Source organism: Melopsittacus undulatus, chromosome 3, assembly GCF_012275295.1.
Source record: "Melopsittacus undulatus isolate bMelUnd1 chromosome 3, bMelUnd1.mat.Z, whole genome shotgun sequence".
Lineage (NCBI taxonomy): Eukaryota > Metazoa > Chordata > Aves > Psittaciformes > Psittaculidae > Melopsittacus > Melopsittacus undulatus.
Genome location: NC_047529.1, coordinates 70,461,120 through 70,481,291, shown reverse-complemented (window position 1 = coordinate 70,481,291; position 20,172 = coordinate 70,461,120). Strand labels below are relative to the sequence as shown.

Genomic DNA, 20,172 nt, shown 5'->3' with positions numbered 1-20,172 from the left:
TAAGAAAAATTTCAACATGCTTTTTGCCTGTAGAACTGAATTTCTTCATTAGCCTATAAAGATTATGGTAGCCATAATCTTCCATGGGTAGGACTGTCACATTTCCAAGGGTAGCTGTCTGTAAGTGTGGTAGCCTGTGAAAGAACCTAGTACTTTGGGCACATCAAGACAGACTATAGAAAACTGCTAGGGTGATGATTGCCTACACTTAAAGCTGACGCACCATTAGAACCAAATTTTCTTCTCCCACATAACCTCTTTTTGAAGAATAACCGTTTTTACACTGAACTGGACCTGGAGCACTTGTCTTGTGCTTCCAGCAGCAGTCACAGAGAAAAGCTCAATATACCTTAATATTTTCACCTTCCACAATTTTGAAAACTGATTTAACCTTTCGACATTAGCTGTCTAAAAAACAAATCTGAGCACTTTACAGAAGGCAAATTCCTTCAGAAAAAGGAAGATCATTAGAGGAAAAGTGTCAACAATTACGTCGAGATTAAGACATATAAACCCCATCATTTTTCTCTCTTCTGTTCATTACTCTGTTCTTGTCTTAGACTTTAATTTAAACCAAGGAAAGCCTGCTTCATGTTGTATAAATAATGTGCCTACAAATATAAATACAATTAGAAAAGGTTAAAAAGAAGTACAATGGGATCCCAGCTTTTATTTGAGATCTGAAAGAATTATTCATTTTAGAATACTTTATGAATTCTAGAAACTCACTAAATAGAGCACTTCCATGGTTTTACCTCTTTCCTTCTTTTCCTGCATACAGAAAGTCTGAGGTTTTTATTATTTTTTTTTTCCAGTCTGGTAGCACAATATCTATTCCAAGTCACAGTCAGCTCACATGGTTTCAATTTTGTGTTCTTTTGCAATACTAGCTAAAGGGGCTAACCAAGACTTAGATCCCAATGTGCTAAGATTCAGATTCCATAACTTTGTATACATGGTTAGAAATAGTCACTGCTTGAAAAAGACTTAGTCTGCCAGTGTTCCACAAGAAATCTCTGAAGAGCAATGCACTTACGAAAGACCTCAAGTTCCAGGTCTAACAATGGAATGATCTTTACTTCATCTTTCCACATGCCAAGAAAATGCAAATCAGAGTCTGCATCAAGATTTTCTAACCTTCAATTTCATCTAAAGCTGTCATTCTTGAAAACAATCAAACAAAAACTTAAAACAACTTCCATGGATGTTTAAGCCAGGTTCACTGAACAGAAAGCTGTTCACTCTGCTAATTACTACTGATTATCATTTTTCCCTATTTATTTATTTAGTACCTTTTATATGGATTGTGCAATCCCAGGATTGATTCACACTTACAAGTATAGTAGTCTTCTGGAACATTTGTTGCTCGAATGCGAGATGCAGGCCCAGCATATATGTAGAAATCAATCTGTTCAAAGTAATTAGTCATATATTCTACCTGTGTGCAGTAGGTCGACTCCATCCCTGAAGGATAATATAGAAACAGCTATTTTTTATATGCAGAATATGGCAGGGAAGATAAAGTGAATTACAAAATCTATCAGAACTAGTAAGGACACATATTACACAGACAAATAAAACAATGGCTCAGTAAAATTTAGATTGAAAAATAACTATATACATTACCATGATCAGCTAAAACAATGAGGTTTACACATCTGTGCAGGTTTCTTTGTTTAAGTCCTTCCATTAGCATCCCCAGTGCTTGATCTGCTAGCTGTAGGGCTTTAAGTACCTGTGAGATAAACCAGTTTTGTTAGAATTTTTGTTTCTGAGTTCAAGTTCTCACTTAAGTGTAATCATCAAAGTTTGAAAAGTCATCTTTTCTGTCAGTTTTCAGGTTCTTAACATTGCTTCTTCTTTTCTTTTTCCATCAGCATTAATTATGTGTAGAGTTCCATTGTTCTACCACAGAATATGCCACTTACAGACTCACAATTATTTTTTTCCATTACCTTAGAAAAATTGAGCTTTACAATACGTTTATTAAAGCAAAAATATTAACACATTCAGATCAAATTTGTTCCTCATTTCCAAATTGATATAAAAAATCAGATTTATAACATTAAATACTTTTTTTTAGTATGAGTACTAACATTTTCTTAGCATTGAGAAGTGTTCAAAAAATATCTTTACGCACACATATTATCTATAAGACCATTGTAGCACCCAGGAAGGCATAGTGCCCTTCTCTCATATATAGTCCCTTTAAACTTCCTACAGAAAACCACTGACCACCACTGAAGTGATATGGGAGAAATATGGTACTATTTGCCCTGCAGCCATTCACAGAGGATGGTTCTTCACTAGCTGATTTACAGGAGCAGATTTACAGTTGCTTAAATTCATAGTACAGCACCGTTTTTAGTGTGATTTAGAAAAACACAAAAAAATACTTACACCACCACTAACTGGTCCAAACGAATGTCCAGAAGAATCTGGTTCTTCAATATACAAAGTGTAGAAATCAGGCCTCAAATTAGAAATAAATAAGAATGGAATATTATGAGAATTTGAAGACAGCAATAAAAGAACATTCATTAAAAAAAAAACAAAAACATCCAACCAACCAAAAAAAAAAACCCCACGAAACTTAAAGTCAAATTATAAATAACTTCTTTAAACCTTAATAAAAGTCCATACAGCAAACATAATTGTTCAGCTTCCTCTGAGATTTGTAATCAATCAGCTTGGACCATTTGAAATTATAATTTCAAAAACAGTATCCAGTATCTTTAACTGGTATCCAGAAATCACTCAGAAAAACTTCAAAATCTCAAACAGCAAAGCAAGCTGTTCCTTTGAGATATAAGTGGAACTACTGCCTGAAGGATCTCTTCCTGATTAAGTAGTGAGGCTCTAGAGAGCATGTCCAAACCGCAAGTATGTTAGGAATTTTTTAACAAGTTATCATATAAAAGATTGCACTTAGTTACATGTCACAAAGTCAAGCACCACAATCAGTAGACATCCACTTTTCATGCTGAATTACTGTCTGCAATTACTTTCAGATATGTAACCTTTCTTGTGCAATATCTTCCATATAAGACCTTTCATCCATACACTTTGACTAGACATCGTGTGTTTCACATTTTCTCTAGGCCATGCACCAAGGAAAAAGACACAACAATAAAAGAAAAATTACAGTACATTCCATTCAGACATATGTTCACTTTTTCATCTTTAGTGTCTACAGTCTTATTCTTTAAACGACTAGCTGTACTTGTAGAGCAGGCTTAAGTTCAGCAAATTATCTGAGAAGATTACATGTTTCACAAACACCAATAGAAATTTCAATTGCTAAGCATTAAAATCTTTCTAACCTATAGTTTCACAAATCAGATAGATATTACTGTTACCTCTCAGATTTGGTGTAATCAAGCCATTTCAATATTCCCGATATTCTCTGTTCATACGTAACTGAACTGAAAGAAAAAAAATTATGAAAAAACCCAAAAGTATGTTAAAAAGGCTTTTCTGATAAGCCCTTCTAATTCCAAGATATAGAGAAAGTGTCCACCTTTTAGTCATGTAGTAAAGTCACAGATACAGATTTCAAGAATGATGGTCTTAACAAGTTACAAGCAATCAGATTTATTATTCTTATTTTTTATCTAATGTAACTAAGTTTTAATGCTAAATTAGACAAATCCAGATATAGCAAACCCAAACGTGTGATGCTGGTGGGATTACCCATATATTTATAATTACATGTATGAAAAAAGAGAGTTCAAGTACAGGACATAAGCTTGAAGTATGGGTCAGAATAATTTTTATTTTTTACAGTATGTATAAACCTTGGACTTCCATATTTTAAAATCAAGTATGTGCCCAGCAAAATCTTTCTGAGGTCCTGTTTTTTTCTCCTGTGAAAGAACTCACCCATTAATAGCTTCACTTTCTCCCAAAGTCATGCTCAAGCTTTGCTAGTTACCTGTAGTACTCAGCTGTTATACTAAATGCATATCACTGCAAAACCTTTGCTATCTACAGAGACTTATATACTTGCTTTAGATTATCTTGTAAATATGCAGAATCATGGGAGATCTACCGAAATCAATGTGAAAATTTAAAAATAATGTATTAATATCAGTCTTCCATATTAAAAAAAAAATATATATATAATGAAGGTAATTGCTATATTTTCATGTGCGTAGCCTGTGAATTAACTAGACAAAACATACAGAACTATCTTTCAGAAGCAGTCTGCACATTATCACACACAAACAAGACTAGAGGGAATTGATCTAGAGCCCATCTTCTTTCAGTAGCTGTCTTATCCAGCATCCTCTCTTCAGTTAGTTCCTGCTTCCTATAACCTTGTGCTGTGACTTCCAAGTTTGTGTTCACTGTCTTATGGTAGAAGTTATCTGAAAGCTTATTCTCAAGTACAAATGCTTTTAAAGGGCTATATAGTATGTGTAGATTTTATGTGTGGAAATATGGTAACCAGTGACAGAGCTCAGCAATGGCTATTAATCAGTTATAGGATATTTTCCTAGTGGGAGATCAGTGGATTGCAGTTGACAGAAACTTTCAAAACTGTCGCGGAAAGAAGAATATACAGTACCCCTTGGTTTCCTCATTGCAAATTCCCTAAATGTTTTTGAAAATTTCAACTAGTATTGGTAGATATGGTTAAATATGGTTTATTTACAACCATATGCTCATGGTTAAACAAACCAGAAGGATGTGAGAAGGCACTTATCTCTCAAACTGTTGTTTAAAAATCTTACATTTAATTTCCTTCAACTGTTATAAGACAATTTGGATTTTTTAAGTAGTTTACAGAAATTTACTATGAGTTCTATAAACACTTACTTGTTGTATTCATTGTAGAAGGTGGGGTATGTTCCATTAATTGGAACATCAGAACCTGGCCAAAAGAAGGTACCCGCTTTCAAATTCTGGTACACTGCTGTCAGCCAAACCTATAGGTAAAGTTATAAAAAAAAAAACCCTATTTTATGGCATTTACACCACTAGAAGTCCTCAGATCACCAAAGTAAAAATACATAATTGGATCAGAAATATGAGCTGCAATCATGCATGTCTCTTTTTCTTTCACACAACACACAGTTGCTTAATGACCATATCTGATTTGAAGATTGTTTAACATATATATTCTGAAGAAAAATTAGTAGTGTGGAAGCCAGAATGTTGTCATTTCTTGGGTATTCTCAATGTAGGAAAAAAAATATATAAGTATTTTCAAAATTGGCAACAAGTTCTTTTCTCCTATGACAAATGTCAGTAGAAGAATGGTTCAAAGCTGCATCAGGAATGTTCAGATTTACATTAGGAAACACTTCTTTACAGTGGTCAGGCACTGAAACAGGCTTCCTAGAGGTGGTCAATGTCCTAAGATAGTCATATATACATATATATACACACATACACAAATACACATACATGCAAATAAATATATAAATAGTAACTTGATATTTCCAGCAAGTGCATAATATTAATCATAACCATAGGCACAATCAAGGTGGGGTTTTTATTATGAAATATGCTATATGTTAATATATGTGTTCATTTTGCTGGAAATTCAGCTCTTTGCTATTCTCTTCCTTGCTTTCATATGCCTGGACTCTGTATGTGTATTCATAAATTAATGTAACTTGGAAGTAGATTCTCAGATTTCATTTTGTAGCTACTTGGGAAAAGACAAACAAAAAAAACTACCCCACAATAAAACCATATCCAAAAATTACTGGAGCTTCCTATGGCAAGAGATACACTACAATACTATCCAAAATATTTAAGTCTTTTTTACTAACTGCCATATTAAGTGAAATTGTTAAGTCTCGGCATTAACATTTTAAGATTTCTTTCACTTTCATAAGACAAGCAGATAGCAAACTGTTTTGTAAGCAGCCTATAATATGAAGCTCACAGGACAATTAGCACATACTGCAAATATATCACATAGCTTTGCATTTTATTCTCATTTTGTTTTATAATATGGCGCATGAGGCACTCTAGACATAAAGGAATACCATGACGAGGAATAAACCTACTGGCTGTCCTTTCCACCATGAAGGGTTGAATTTTTCTGTCGACCAAAGTGAGAAATGCTTGTTCAAGTCTACATCATACATGTTGTTGTCAATAATACCATGAGATTCTGGGTACAATCCCTGAAAAATTAAAATAAACAAAAAAGATGCTGAATCTTGAAATCAAATGGAACCTGAAGTATGTTGCAATGCACCCTGCTGCAGTGTTGCAACAATTTTTAGACCTGTTTTATCACAGAAGCAGAACATGTTTTCCTAACTCACACAGATCATCACACTCCTCCTGCCAATGAATTCAGAATCCTTTTCAAGTTTCCTTGAATTTCCCTGTTTTCTCCCCAGTCCAATTTAAACCTGATGTGCTATAGATTAAGCACTATATATGTCACATGGCTGTATACCAGCTTCCAAACCTGAACACCCACTCTCACCAAATGCCTGTGTCCTCACCCATGCTCACCCATACCCAGTTTGACTGACAAAGATCAGGAATAACTGGTTCACAGGCCAAAAGCAGATAGCTTACATATATAGACACATAGATCATGCCTGCATGTACTATCTCAGCATCTGTCTCTTTTTCCCCTATAGCTTCCCCATGTCCCACAAAAAGATTGACACTAAAAAGCCTTCCTATGTCATCCATGTAGTGAAAATGAAAAATAGTAGATTTTCACTTACTGTTACAATAGTATAGTGGTTTGGAAAAGTTTTTGTGGGGTAAACAGCTCTCATGTATTTTGAATGTGTGCCACATGTTTCTGCAACAGATCATGGAGTAAATATAAATTTGTTTCCATTTTTTTAATTGAAAAATAACAGTCTTAAAAACAAACAAAAAAGAATCACCAGAGTCAGCCACTGTGGGATTAGAAGAGAAGTGGGATTTCAAATTAAGATGCAGACATTTTGGTGTCTTGTGAGCTATGCTTACCACCCCATTGCAGTCAATAGATCCTGGACACTCAATTCAGCAGCCTGAAGCCTAGATGCCAAGGGCCATTTGAGACAGCTTTAATGATCCTGCCTGGCATTCAGATGCTGCTTTTACATCCTGTCTGGCAACATAAATGAGTCTCAGATACTTCTGAGATCCAAAATGGCATTAGACATACACGTTTACTCAATGAGACTGAAGCCTGAGGTCAGCCCAGGCAAGATATTCTGGAGAGCTGTCTGGTGACCAGATGTATGGGAAGAACTCAGTTGCTTTAGCACCAGGGTCCAGTACCATTTAAAATATCCTCTGATATCCAACATATCTGCATGAAAGTTGGCAGTGTTGATGCAAGAGCACTGGGAGATCTGTGTTCTGTCACAGCTGCTAAAGTCCACCTAAGATATGCCACAGCACTGAAGAATACTAGAAAAGAGGTTAAGGCAACAATTTGTCCTGTGGCACCCTCTCTGTCTGTCAGTTGAGCTGACTTTCTTTGCTCTTGCACTGTGCTGTACAGACCCTATTAACCATAAATGAACTGACTACAGTGAGCATGCAGACATCTCACATGCAGATACCTATCTCCAAGAACACATCTAAATGCAGGTGTCCTGCTCTGGATTGAATCTCAACCTAGGTATCCTGTTTTATCTCCAGAGTGCATTTTTCACCAATTTAAGGCACCTACCATGCCTGAACATCTGTAATATCTAAATGCACCACGGCATTCAAGTTATTTACCCACAAAACAAAGGTGTGAAGACTGGAAGATGCCTTAATGTAATTTTTAAATCTAACTGATGTGGGGAAACAGTTCTGTATTAAGCTGTAGTCATGATTATTTGGTTCACACTCAAACACAATTTTTATTTTGATGCACAATGTTTTGGGCAAAGAACAGAAAGGGATTTTAACTAAACCATCCCAACAAAGCAATGAAAGCCTGAAATTATTCAACAAAACTGTTCCAGTGTGGTACAGGGGGAAAAAAGAAAAAAAGTTTAAAGAGCATTTAAAGAAGGGCTGAATAATTGATGAGTACGTGAGAAAATCACCATAATTTTTCATGGATTTCTCTTGAACAGTGAAAGAGCTACATGCTTAGTATAAGTATTTTGTAACAATTATCTTGATTAGCTCTACTGAAAATCCTAGGTAAATGGAGTTAATAGCAAGGAAATATTTTATGCTACAAATCAGAATTACATTTTTCTTTTGCAAAGAATTTCCATTTCCTTTCTACTGTAGGTTTCTGAGAAATATAAGAACGAGTATACATAAGAAATTGTTAAAATTGATCACAAATATGAGTAATACTGAATTAGATCTGTTCTTATGTGAAAGGATTCGTGGAAATGTAACATAGCATGATTTTCATGCCTTTTGTCAGTTTGGCATTTTCTTTTCACCTGTTTCAAAAGATTGAGCACTGACTTCTGCATGCATGATTTATTCCAAAGTTCCTTCCAAAGTCACAGTGACATCAAAGAATAAAATATTGCACACGAGGTCAGGGTTGCACACTGCTTCAAGTTCAAGTTTCTGGATAACCTCATTATCCACAAACCATTCAGTAAAACAGAGTACTTCATAACATCCATGTGAAGTTTTCAAATGATCACAATGGAAATAGGATATGATATATTCAGAACAGACACAAACACTGCCAATTTAGAACTACTGCTGCTGAGAATAAATTAATAAATAAGCAGGCATCTTGTCCAGATACAAAATATCTTAAGACCTGACATCTAAAATACTCAGAAATTTTAATGAAGGGTACAATAATGAGTCTCACTTTTTAGAGCACAAGCACAAGATAAAGGCCTTCAGTTTACTCTTTCTCCCAATATTAAGAAATACTGGGAAGCTGTTACTTGAAACTTGCTGCAATCATTTCAATATATTAAATTATACCAATATATAAATTACGTTGCATTTAAGTCTAATATAATAGTATTCATGGCATACTTTTAAATATGCAGGTTCTCTTTAACATCTTAAAATACCTGACTTGAAAAAGTGCATATTTGAGGAAAACTTCCCAATAACCCAATGAATTTTCTCTTTGTATTATCGCAGCCTTCCAGTATCTGAGGGGGTCTGCAGGGATGCTGGTGGGGGACTATTCATTAGGAACTGTAGTGACAGAACAAGGGGTAACTGGTTGAAACTTAAACAGCAGAGGTTTAGATTGGATATAAGGAAGAAATTCTTTACTGTAAGGGTGGTGAGGCACTGGAATGGGTTGCCCAGGGAGGTTGTGAATGCTCCATCCCTGGCAGTGTTCAAGGCCAGGTTGGGTGAAGCCTTGGGTGACATGGTTTAGTGTGAGGTGTCCCTGCCCATGGCAGGGGGTTTGGAACTAGATGATCTTAAGGTCCTTTCCAACCCTAACTGATCTATGATTCTATGATTCTATGTTAATGATGATTTTATCTGCTAGAATTTTCCAGTGAAGTACAGAGAATGCAGGAAATCCTTCTTTGGAACTTTTTTCCCAGTCTTAAACTGAATCTGAAAGTATATTTCAAACCACTTATTTAATTAAAAACTGCTGATCAGCCTTAAAAGCCTTGTTAAAAAAAAAAAACCCACATGTGCTGTACACTCAAATGTAAGAATTACTGTAGAACATATAATAATGATAATATTCAACTGATGAGGGAGACCTGATCTGTGATTTTCTTATTGATAAGCAACACATATGCATGACAGCAGTAAAATGGACTGGAGAGGTTGCATGTAGATTTCTAAAGAAAACAGGCAAAACACTCTTGGTAACTTACTGAGTTTTTCAATATTTGGCAGCAAAGAGCTCCATGTTTGCAAGTATTCTGCTCTAAACCCATCCATTGAAAAAAGGATAAGGGGTGGCAGATCAAACCTACAAGAAAATACGAATTTGTCATTGTAAAGGAGTTTGGAGTGTTTGTGACTTGTTGAGATCTTCAACAATATAGATATAGATTCTGTTTTTAAAATCTTCTAGGACAGCTGCACAAAGACTGTAAAAATACTGCAGTCACCCAGCAAGCAGTTAAGGTCAATTAGCCTCAGTGCTGAGAAAGGTAATCTCTTTGCAATGCCAGGTTTGAGCTAACACCTTACTCTAACACATTCCCATTCTGAAGACATCACTAAGAAGCCCATGTTCTTCATGGATTATATCTTTCAAGTTTCTCAGCTCTCATGGAACTGGAGAATATTTCTTTGCCTCAAGGTCCCTGACAAACTGAACTCAAAGCTACAAAAGGAATGCAGCAGCTGCTAATATACTTAGGGTAAGACTTTATGTAAAGAAACAATGATAAAAGCTTCAGATCTGACTTCACACAGTAGGCATAATAAAATAGGCACAAAAGCAGCTGACCTCTAGAACAGTTTTTAAATTCTTGTTATAAAAATTCTAACTAGGAGGTGCTAGCTGTGAAAATGAACTTCAAAGTTATTAAACATGTTTTCTCTTAACCAACCTAAAAGGACTGCTGTTAGGAAAAATGTATTAGTAGTTATGAAGTGCAGGTGATATAACACCTTTTTTCATAACACCAAGTGACATCAGTAGGATCAAGTCATCTAGTGCTGCAAATTCAACCTTTTTGTTAACTATCATTATGTATTCCACATTCTCCTTAGAAACATATAAAGAAACATAAAACCCCGAACTATTTTTAATTTATAGGGGTGGTTCTGATTTAAATCTGAAATTAAATGGAGTAAAAAAAAATTAAGAAAAAAACCCAATAAAACAAAAAACAAAACCCTGTTACTTAGATAAAGAACTGCAGTCACAGATTCTAACAGTTATTACAGCTTGCATAAGGTGATTTATCTGAATTATCACAGATACAATATAGTAACATAAAATGGACTATGAACAATTTAGTATACGTGAGCTCTAGATAACTTTAACAAGTTTTCCAGGTCTTTGCAAATTGACTTTCAATCTGGATTTGAACTTCTGTACTTTGCTCCAAACTGTAAATCATAAATGCATGTGCAACAAAATTACAAGGTTTTTAGTAAGAAAAATCATTTCTAGCCACAAACTGCTTCTCCTGAATATTCCTTAAGGCAGGAACCTTATTCTCAGTGAATATGTAAATCTGACAAAGACCTGCTTCAGACCATTTGAGTAATTCTCACCATCACAATTATTTTATTTGCTAAGAAGACAGTATTATTTTATCTTACCCAGCTGGACACTGAGGAGTTTCAAGTGGTACACATGGTTCTTCTACCCAAGGGATTTCACCTAAAAGAATAAAAGAAAATACAGAGTTTGTATTAAATTATCCAACATGCAAGCAACAAAGTTTCCAAGTTGATCTTTTTAGAGCTCTTCCTGGTATTTTTTGTGCTCCAGTATGGAATTATAGAAATGTAGTGCTAAAGATACCTTTTGAAATAATTTATTGCAAATAGGTTTGCCCTCAAACCCTGAAAGGGCTAATGCTTACAGTTGTAAGTTAGGAACAAAGCACATATTACACAGACAAGCAAACTAATAAAATGGAGAAAAAAATCACTATGACAGTTTAGCCTAATTTGCATTTAAGTGACAAATATAATTTTGCAAAAGTTGCCTGAAATATCCGCCACCTCACAATATAAAGGAATTCTGATAACAAATACTCTGTTTTATACCACCAGTATACTCCTTGGGTATCGTTCCTATAATATGATTTTACCAGTGCTATCCCTTGTGTTTAGCTGGAGCCTGTATGAAACAATCAGGCATGAACAAAGATGTTCAGAAATAAGAAAAAAATAATAAACCCAATCTGAAAATTAATTGCTAATAAAAAAGAATGAGAGATTTTAGAGATTACAAAGTACTACAATGTGTACTTTGGACTGTATCAAATTTAAAACAGAAAACATGTCTCCATCTATTTTTAATTTTTAAAAAGAAACAACCCTGAACCATCTCATTTGGTATACTAGGGCAATATTCAAAACATTTTGTCTTTTTTATGATTGACACACATTCACATTGTTCTTCAGAAACTTTTTCCCAGTCAAAAATACCAAAAGCTTCACTTCAAAATATTTTCATTTTCCAGAATGTTACTGCAAGACTCTAATCTTGAGAAACAAATGCATCCACCTTTATGTTTGCTATGTTTGCGTATATATTTATTGCACAGGACTATTTATACATAAATCTTTTTGACTTTTTATTTACCTTTGCAAATGCTGTTGTAGTTTACACAGCAGTCTTTTTCCTGCAAACAGTCATCAGAACAGGAACAGTAACTTCCAGGTATCCGTGTCTCACCACAACGGAAACTAGTGCACCTCCAAGATCGGGCTCAAAATTTGAAGTAAAATAGTATGATTCATTTCACAGAACCTTATGTAAACTCCTTAATGTGGAAATCCCACAAACAGGCAAAGAAAACTAAACAGTTTTTGTTAAGCTATAATTTACATGTCTTGCTTGAGTTGCTTTAGAATTTTTTTTCTGAAAGGAAAACTCAAGATTTCATTTAACACGTAAAGCTTATTTCTGCAGCCACTGAATGGTAACACTAATAGTTTATTTTACAAAGGTTCCCAAAGTCACCTTCTTCAATGTCTACCACCCTTCCAGGAAGATCAAAAAAATAATAATTAAACCCATATTTCTCCTACACAATACAAAGAGAAGGAAATGGGTCCCTTTCCAGCTCTTGCACGCAAGTCCCAGCAGACAGCAAGAACTGAGATGTTTTTGGCTGAAGCCGGCAGAAGAAGCGGTAAGAAGCTGCAAGGAAAAGTAGAAAGAAAAAGTGAAGAGGAGTCTGGCCTCAGTGCAGAGGTAAGCCAGTCCCTTTGAAGATGAGTGCACTCCTCCAACACCAAGCCTCCACCAAGCACTGTATGAAGCTGGAGACTGCACCTCACCAGGAAACACCCATGCATTTTCAAAAGTGCAAGAGGTGTTCTGCTCAAAGATAAACTACAATTTCTGCTTACAGTCATCCATAGCTTTACCTGGGACAGGAAATATGCACTGCAAATGCTTTGGTTATCCACGGGGGACAAAAATACAGGGATCTGATTTGAGAAAGACACAGGAAGATTTTGCATCCTGCCAGGCCACCAAGTTATGGCCCTCTAGAGCCATTTGATTTCAGAAGCAGCTTGACACTGACATGTCCTTTGTTCCCTGACAGAATGTGACATAACTTCTATATATCCATGACATAACTTCTATATATCATAATACATGAAAAAAAAAAAAAACAAGTCCAAAATATAATGGCAGCCAGTGAGCACTGCCTGTTGGGGAACATACTTGGCTCCACGCAGGTGTCCTCATAGTCCCAGCAGCAATCCTGTCGCTCCCTGCAGTCACTGTCGCAGTGGCAGCCAGGCATCCCTTTCCTGTGTGGCTCATTGCATTTGTGCCTGCAGCTGACTATAAGGAGAAGGCAGAGTCTGAGTGCTTGGGTATAACCCTGTCCAAGACAAGTCAGTTGAATGGATCATAGGCATGGACTATGGAGAAAAATGTGCTGAGTGATTTCCCAAGTCTGTTTCCTGAGTTATTACAACATCCCTTAAAAATCTGCAAGTTTGGTTGTTTTGATCAAAAGAAAGAAAAGGGTCCAAATGAAGGGCCTCAAGCTGGATATAGAGACATGTATTTTCTCACCACAGCCCTGACACATTGAAGGGAAATCTCTGGCTCTCCCAAGGACACCTGAGGACCACCGAGGGAAAGTCCAAATCTCCAAACAAGACCTGCAGTTCCATACTAGCCTCCACAACAACAAGCCTTGTGTCTGCATTCTTTGTACTGCAGAAATAGTCTGAAGCACCCTGAACACCTAGATTTCTAGCTTTCTTGTCCACTCAGTGTTAGACAGTTATAGGTACAACTACTCAGATTTGCTGATGCGACTCTGTTACAGCTGCCAAAAGGTTCATGCTTTTGCAGGTGCACTGCCAACAGAACTTGGGCTTTAATATCCATTGTGTAGAACACACATAGAGCTAAAATTATTTTTTTCAAGCTAGCTACCTTGTTTCACATGTAGAAAGTTCTCATGTTGTACCTTGCAGTTTAAGAGCTTATATCAACAACTATAGCTCAATGCAAGAAAGCTTTACAAATAATTAGAATAACAATATATATATAATGAGCATAAGTGTATCTGTCAAAAGTAGAGATGGGAATAAGAAATTGAGGTTGAAGTGTTTTATGAGTGGAGTCTGCTCTGTCAAGGAAGACCTACATCTTCACGCAAATGGACATATTCAGTCTGTCTTTGCTTTTTTTGGCTGAAGTTTAGCGTATTTCATTTTTCCTCTATCCATTGGCTTTTAAACAACTTAAAGTTGTTTAGATGGTCTACCTAGTTTAAAATTGTACAGAATGGTGAGTCTAAGAAAATACGAAAATATAACCCTTTTCCTCTGTGTGATATGCAACTGTTCATACTCCAAATAATTGGCAACTCTTGCTTCTAATTTCTTTACAAAGTTTACATAACTGTGCAAGGTCAGGAATTTATTATGTCATTAACTTTTATTTAGAATAGTCAGTAAAATTGCAGGAGCTATAAGGAAATATACTTTGATATATAATCAATTGTACTATCACCAAATGCAAACTCTGCGCTAATCTTTAAACATACAGACTGGCAGGTCCTCCTGACTCTATCCACAAGACTCAGCACATATATGGACTGTGAACCCTTTGGCTCCTCTTTCCCACTGCCCTCATAGCAAATGCAACTGCAAAAAGGTGTGTGCCACTCCAGGCTGAGGCTTCACCTCCCACTCCGCAGCATAATATTGTGTGTATCTAATTCATATTTTCAAAATAGTTCTAGTTATGAAAGTAGGAAATAAAATTAGTCAGTCCCTATTTAAGGTTCCTCTGTAACACCTGCAGATAGTCACAAAAATGTTAACATGCTAATTTGGTGCCATCTTTCACTTACAACTATGACCACGTTCTTCATGTAAATGCCAGTGAAGCTCAGGCTGTTGGTATCTACATATTCTGCACAGAGAGTTGTAATAGAACATATGTACTATCAAAAACAATTACACTTCCATCTCATCCTATTTGCTAGGCCCATGATATTGAAAGATCTCGGAGCTAAGATGTTATGAATAAGTAAGTAAAGAAGTTCAATATGTGTTAATTAGGAATGAAAAGAGGCTGTGCTTCCTTGAACTCCAGTATGAGATTACTATTCTTTTGGTTCTAAATGAATTGTTTTATTTACCATGTGGTGTGTTTGTTCTCATAGGGCTTTGCCCCTGACATCAAAATGTTACTTTGTTTTTCTAATTAAAAAATTACATTCCATCTAATCAAACCATTATCCCCTTTTTACCATAGCTTTATAGAAATTGAAGTTGGCAGAGAAAATTCATAAACAGTTTTAACATTAGCCACCTGAACTATGTCAATTGCATTTTTACCAGATCTAGCTTCAGCTGTAACTATGCTGAAAGTATTATAAACATACCTTGCTCCTGAGCTCCACGGTTCAGTCCTAGTCCCAAACCTAATCCCAGGGATACAACCAGCAAAGCACAGAGCAGAACCTGTCACATGGACACAAGAAAATTAAAGTTCACAACTGTGAAAAAATGTTATGTTTATTAGAAATAACTTTGTGATTATTATTTTTGTGAACTGATGATTTCTTATTAACTAATAATTTCTCTGAACTCATTCATCAAAAAATTGGAGACATTCTGAGCCTGAAGATAGGACCAGCACAAGAATGATTATCTTGTGAACTGTTTACAAGCCAACGCCTTAATACCGCACTTTTAACCTACCGTCAGTCCCATGTTGCAATCCAGAAAATCTTTGCTGGAAAAAAAATAGTAGGAAGTAATCAACATATTAATCCGGTCTGAAAATTAGTTATCTGTATAAAAAAGAAGGTAATTCATTTATTTACCTTCTGTATTTTCTTAAAGTGTTCCCAAGGATTTCTTAAGAAACAGCTGGATTGGGGCTGCAAGTGTCAAGTCTCCAACCACACACCAGTTTCTCATAATAAATTAGCAAGCTCAGATGGGAAAGAGGCACATAGAAAGAGACAAACAGCTCAAAGAAACCCCATAACAGAAAGCAGCATAAGATCTGGGAGATAGAGAAAGAGCTGAGGAGACCTCTATCAGCTTAACAGGCACTCAATATGAATGGCAACATATGTTAGCTGAAAGGTGCAGTGAAAAGTGACTACCCTCTCAAAAATATTTCATAGGGCATGCACATTCATGTGTTCATATTCACTAATGCAATGATGGAAAAGGAAATGCATATCACAGAAGGGCACCATAAACCATCCCAGTTTACTCCTCATTTTAATGTCAAAGCCTTCTTTTATCTCCTGCCAATTCCAGGGACCAGCAGGCACTAGGAAATAAGATTCAAAATAAATCAGAAATAAGAGAGGCTTACTCTCATGCTCAGTATTACTGTAATGGAGTCTCTTAACTGAGACTATAACAATTATAAGGAGCTGAAAAAAATATATGGTAGGATATAACCAAGTGCAAATACACCACTCTATTACTTTTTGCACATCCCTGCTCACAAAACCACCATATGCTCTTTGCCAATGCTCATCCTGCCTGCAGGTACTAGCATAAGCGTGGCAGCAAGGAGCACTGCTCAGCTCTCAGGTGTGGGTGTACCATTTGGCCATGGAGCAGCTCCACACCAGGACAGTCTAAGCATGCATTTCTCCTTCCCATAGCTCAGAAAGGTCCAGACACACAAGTGAGAAAGTCAGGAGTGTGGCACACTATCAACTAGCTCTGTAACAGGGACAACTAGGAGACTTAACTATGAGCCTGGCTTGACACATACCTCTTCCTCTGGACAGACACAGAGGAAGGGGCTTCTTACAGGCCCCACAATTTCTCCTCCTGCTGCTATTGTCCTTGCAACTGTGCTCAAGAATTTCCTGTTTCTCCCTTGCTGCCCACCCTCTTCAGCCTCATGTCACTGATTTTTTCCCAAGCAACACCAAACACCAGCAACATAAAAGCTACTTCTTTCATGCTTTCGCTCTCCCAGTTACTTTCTGCTGCTCACTCCCTGGTTTTTGTACAAAGAGAAATACCCTCAAACCAGGAACAGAAATGGGATTGGTGAGAGAACTGGATCAGAGAGACAGGTGAGATAAGTATGTATAGATAGATTGTCCAAAGTGGCACAAATGCTGAAGTCCCTCAAAATGAGACCCCAGGTGTGAAGGCAGCAGTTTAATCCTACACCCAGTCAGCAAAGATGGAGAATGAGGCCACATTTTGGCGCATCATGGTACAGATGACACAAGAGGGCACATTTGACAACCACTCTTTCTGGGCAGGGAAGATAACACTACACCGGTAACCTAACAGGTCTTTTTCCACTAAGCCCAGTCACCAGGGAATGCATTCTTCACTATGGTTTTACCCCACAATTTCATTAAAACTTACATTTGTAACTGAAATAAATAGATTGTACTAAGTAGAAAGTACAGTTATTACAACAGCAAACATTCCATCACTGCAAGCAATGATAGAGATGAAGAAAAAAACCCAAACCCAAGGTGTACAGATGAGATACTGCATTTCTTATAGTATTTACAGAAAACCCCGTGATTTTGAGACATTCATCCTTAAGATGAAATAACATTGGTAGCACCTATTCAAATCCTCAGACTTTCCACAGGTAAATTCTATGTCTAAATTCAGGACTGTGTCTACTTATTCATAAAAAAGTTGTTCCTAATGCTACCTGGAGGACTTTCAGACAGTGTGACTGCTATTTGTGAGTATTGAAGAGTGGGGTTGATTGAAGAATGGGGTTGATTGAAGAATAGGGTTGTAAATAAGTAACCTCAAGAACATTAGGCTTTGTTAGCAACTATAGAGAAAACGAAATAACTAAGATAAGCTTTGCCAGAACCACCTGGTGGTTACTGATATGACAATGATCCTAAAACAAAGTGATGAAGAAATAACCACCGGGGGTCCAAAAGCCCTCTACCACATTTTTGTATGCATACAGGAGGCATTATCTAAGAAGTATGATGTAATGTATGTAATCTAATGAATATGTATGCTTAAGGACAATATAATCACAGCCTGGTTGATGTCTGGGGGGACACGCTTGGAGGAGCTATCCGCCTTGTCTCCCAGTGCCGCAATAAAGAATACCTGCTTGTCAACTTGAAAACTTTGTTGGTGAGCTCCTGGAGTTTTCTCCAAATCAGTACACATTTCTCTGCCTAAACTTTCAGGAGAAAGTTGCCAAGGAAATATTTTAAATAAATAAACAAGCAAACAAATAAATAAATGGTGTGGAATGATATTAACAGTTTACATTTCCAATATTTAGATTTTTGGTTTGTTGTTTTGTGGGTTGCATTTTTTTCATACAGGTAGGCATTTGCAACTAATGTATTTGAAAGAATTAATAAGGTTTAGAATACTTATATTTCTCACTTCACTCTTCCAAGTACCCCTTGAAAGTATAAATTACTTTCCTTTATAGTCAGGTATTTTTCCCACATTGTTCCTCATTATTCAGTTATTTTTAGTGAAGAATTAAGGAAGGAATGTCTGCCATTTTATCTTCTCTTTTTTTCTCGATTTCCAGTGTTTCCCTCATATGTTATGCAATCCTTGCTCAAGGCAGCATTAAACAGGAAGCTGTACTATATCCAATTGTACAGATGACATAGAGCTAAAGAATATTTCAACTTATCTCTCTTTCACGGTGCTGTTTTCAAAATTAAGTTTTCAGTCTTAATAAAATCAGTACTTGGCATTTTCTCTAAATTCCAATTTACAGATGCAAGAGTTTCTGCAAATGTATACACATACATAAATATATATTAATGATTGTTTCTTTTGTGGTTACAAACAGAAGCTTAAAACTTGTATTTGCTACAACAAAAGATTTAAAAAACATAAAGAAACTGCTACACTTTATCATATATAAGACAGCAGAAACAGTTCATCAGTTTTTCCCATGCCCTGTTTCCTGAGTGTTTTTCACCAACAGTTTGCCTACATGTTCTGGTTTGTTAATGACAAATCCAAAGATAAAAAAGTAAGCAAAAAGGAACTGTGGCTGCCTTGGCCACAAACACATAGTTTTAAACAAACATATACAATAAAGTATTGAAGCAATGTCTTTGCTGTGCAAAAGAACTGTCAGATTAGGGTAGTAAAACAAAAAGTGCAGTTAACTGTCAGAAAGCAAAGCAAACAAACAATTTGCTTGATAAGTACCAGAAGAACTTCAGAAATCTGCCGGTGAAGTCAGTGCATTCATGCAGTAAAACTTTAAGCACTAATTGCCAAGCTACCTTGAATGACCAATACTTTGAAACTTTTAAAAATCCTGCAATTTGAGAACTGCTAAACTAGCAGCCCTGAAGAACAGTACGTACTTACAGCACAGATGACTTTGTATTTCAGGAGGGTTTTTTTCTTCACATAGTTTGTTGGGTTTAAATACACCCCATTCAAATGTCCGCTTTGATGCTTGACAAAATGATCCTGAAGCTCCATTTTGCTGATACCTGCCTCTGGGCTCCGTTCCTCAGCCTCCCCAGCTGGGTTAGCTGTGACTAAAAGGCTCCTACTCCTGCTTCAAGTGTGTATGTACTTTGTTCATAGGTTTCTTTATGAGATCCTAGCATTTGCATCAGTAACAGGGTTGCAGAAAGCCAAAGTAAGCAAGAAAACGATTCCGAAAGGTCAATGGCTGAAAAGCATTATCTATGTACAGAGAACCTGCCTGTCACATTACAAGATAAGAATGGCACTAAGTAAACTCTTAACTGGAGATTAGGAGTAATATGTTGCTAAGCAATAAAATGCAAAAACGACACATATTCAAATACTCCACTATTTAGTTAAAAGCTTGTCATCCAGAGTATTTGTTATCTTCAAAGAGAGTGTTAAATATGTCAGACAAAACCAATATGAAAGTAAAGAGTTTCTTAGCTGCTGTTTCTTAACAGGCTCTGTCAAGCCTGTTTTCAGGTGCACCAGAGGATTCCTCCCATTTAGTTTCAATTTACCTTTGTCACATACTTCTTTCAGCTTGTTGTATGTTTTTTTTTCAGTAGTAATAGATGTACACCTTAAAAACTAAGTGCATATAGCCACATCAATTTTAATAAAAAAATAAAAAGGTTTTGTTTAAGAGCAATTTGAAATTATTTGGTTTTCAATTGG

At 36.2% G+C, this 20,172-nt stretch overlaps 1 protein-coding gene across 1 annotated transcript in view; it reads right to left on the bottom strand.

Moving 5' to 3' along the window:
* ENPP3 (ectonucleotide pyrophosphatase/phosphodiesterase 3) overlaps window positions 1–17,256 on the bottom strand; it is a 33,050-nt gene extending 15,794 nt beyond the window's left edge. Inside the window, exons 1-13 of the mRNA XM_013130475.2 lie at window positions 17,242–17,256; window positions 15,441–15,519; window positions 13,250–13,372; window positions 12,155–12,280; window positions 11,161–11,221; window positions 9,753–9,850; window positions 6,705–6,784; window positions 6,024–6,143; window positions 4,822–4,931; window positions 3,360–3,425; window positions 2,401–2,473; window positions 1,627–1,735; window positions 1,336–1,464 (exon numbers count right to left, since the gene is read on the bottom strand). Coding sequence (XP_012985929.2) covers window positions 1,336–1,464; window positions 1,627–1,735; window positions 2,401–2,473; window positions 3,360–3,425; window positions 4,822–4,931; window positions 6,024–6,143; window positions 6,705–6,784; window positions 9,753–9,850; window positions 11,161–11,221; window positions 12,155–12,280; window positions 13,250–13,372; window positions 15,441–15,519; window positions 17,242–17,256 — 1,189 coding nt within the window. The remainder of the gene's footprint in view (window positions 1–1,335; window positions 1,465–1,626; window positions 1,736–2,400; window positions 2,474–3,359; window positions 3,426–4,821; window positions 4,932–6,023; window positions 6,144–6,704; window positions 6,785–9,752; window positions 9,851–11,160; window positions 11,222–12,154; window positions 12,281–13,249; window positions 13,373–15,440; window positions 15,520–17,241) is intronic.
* Between the last annotated feature and the right edge of the window lie 2,916 nt (window positions 17,257–20,172).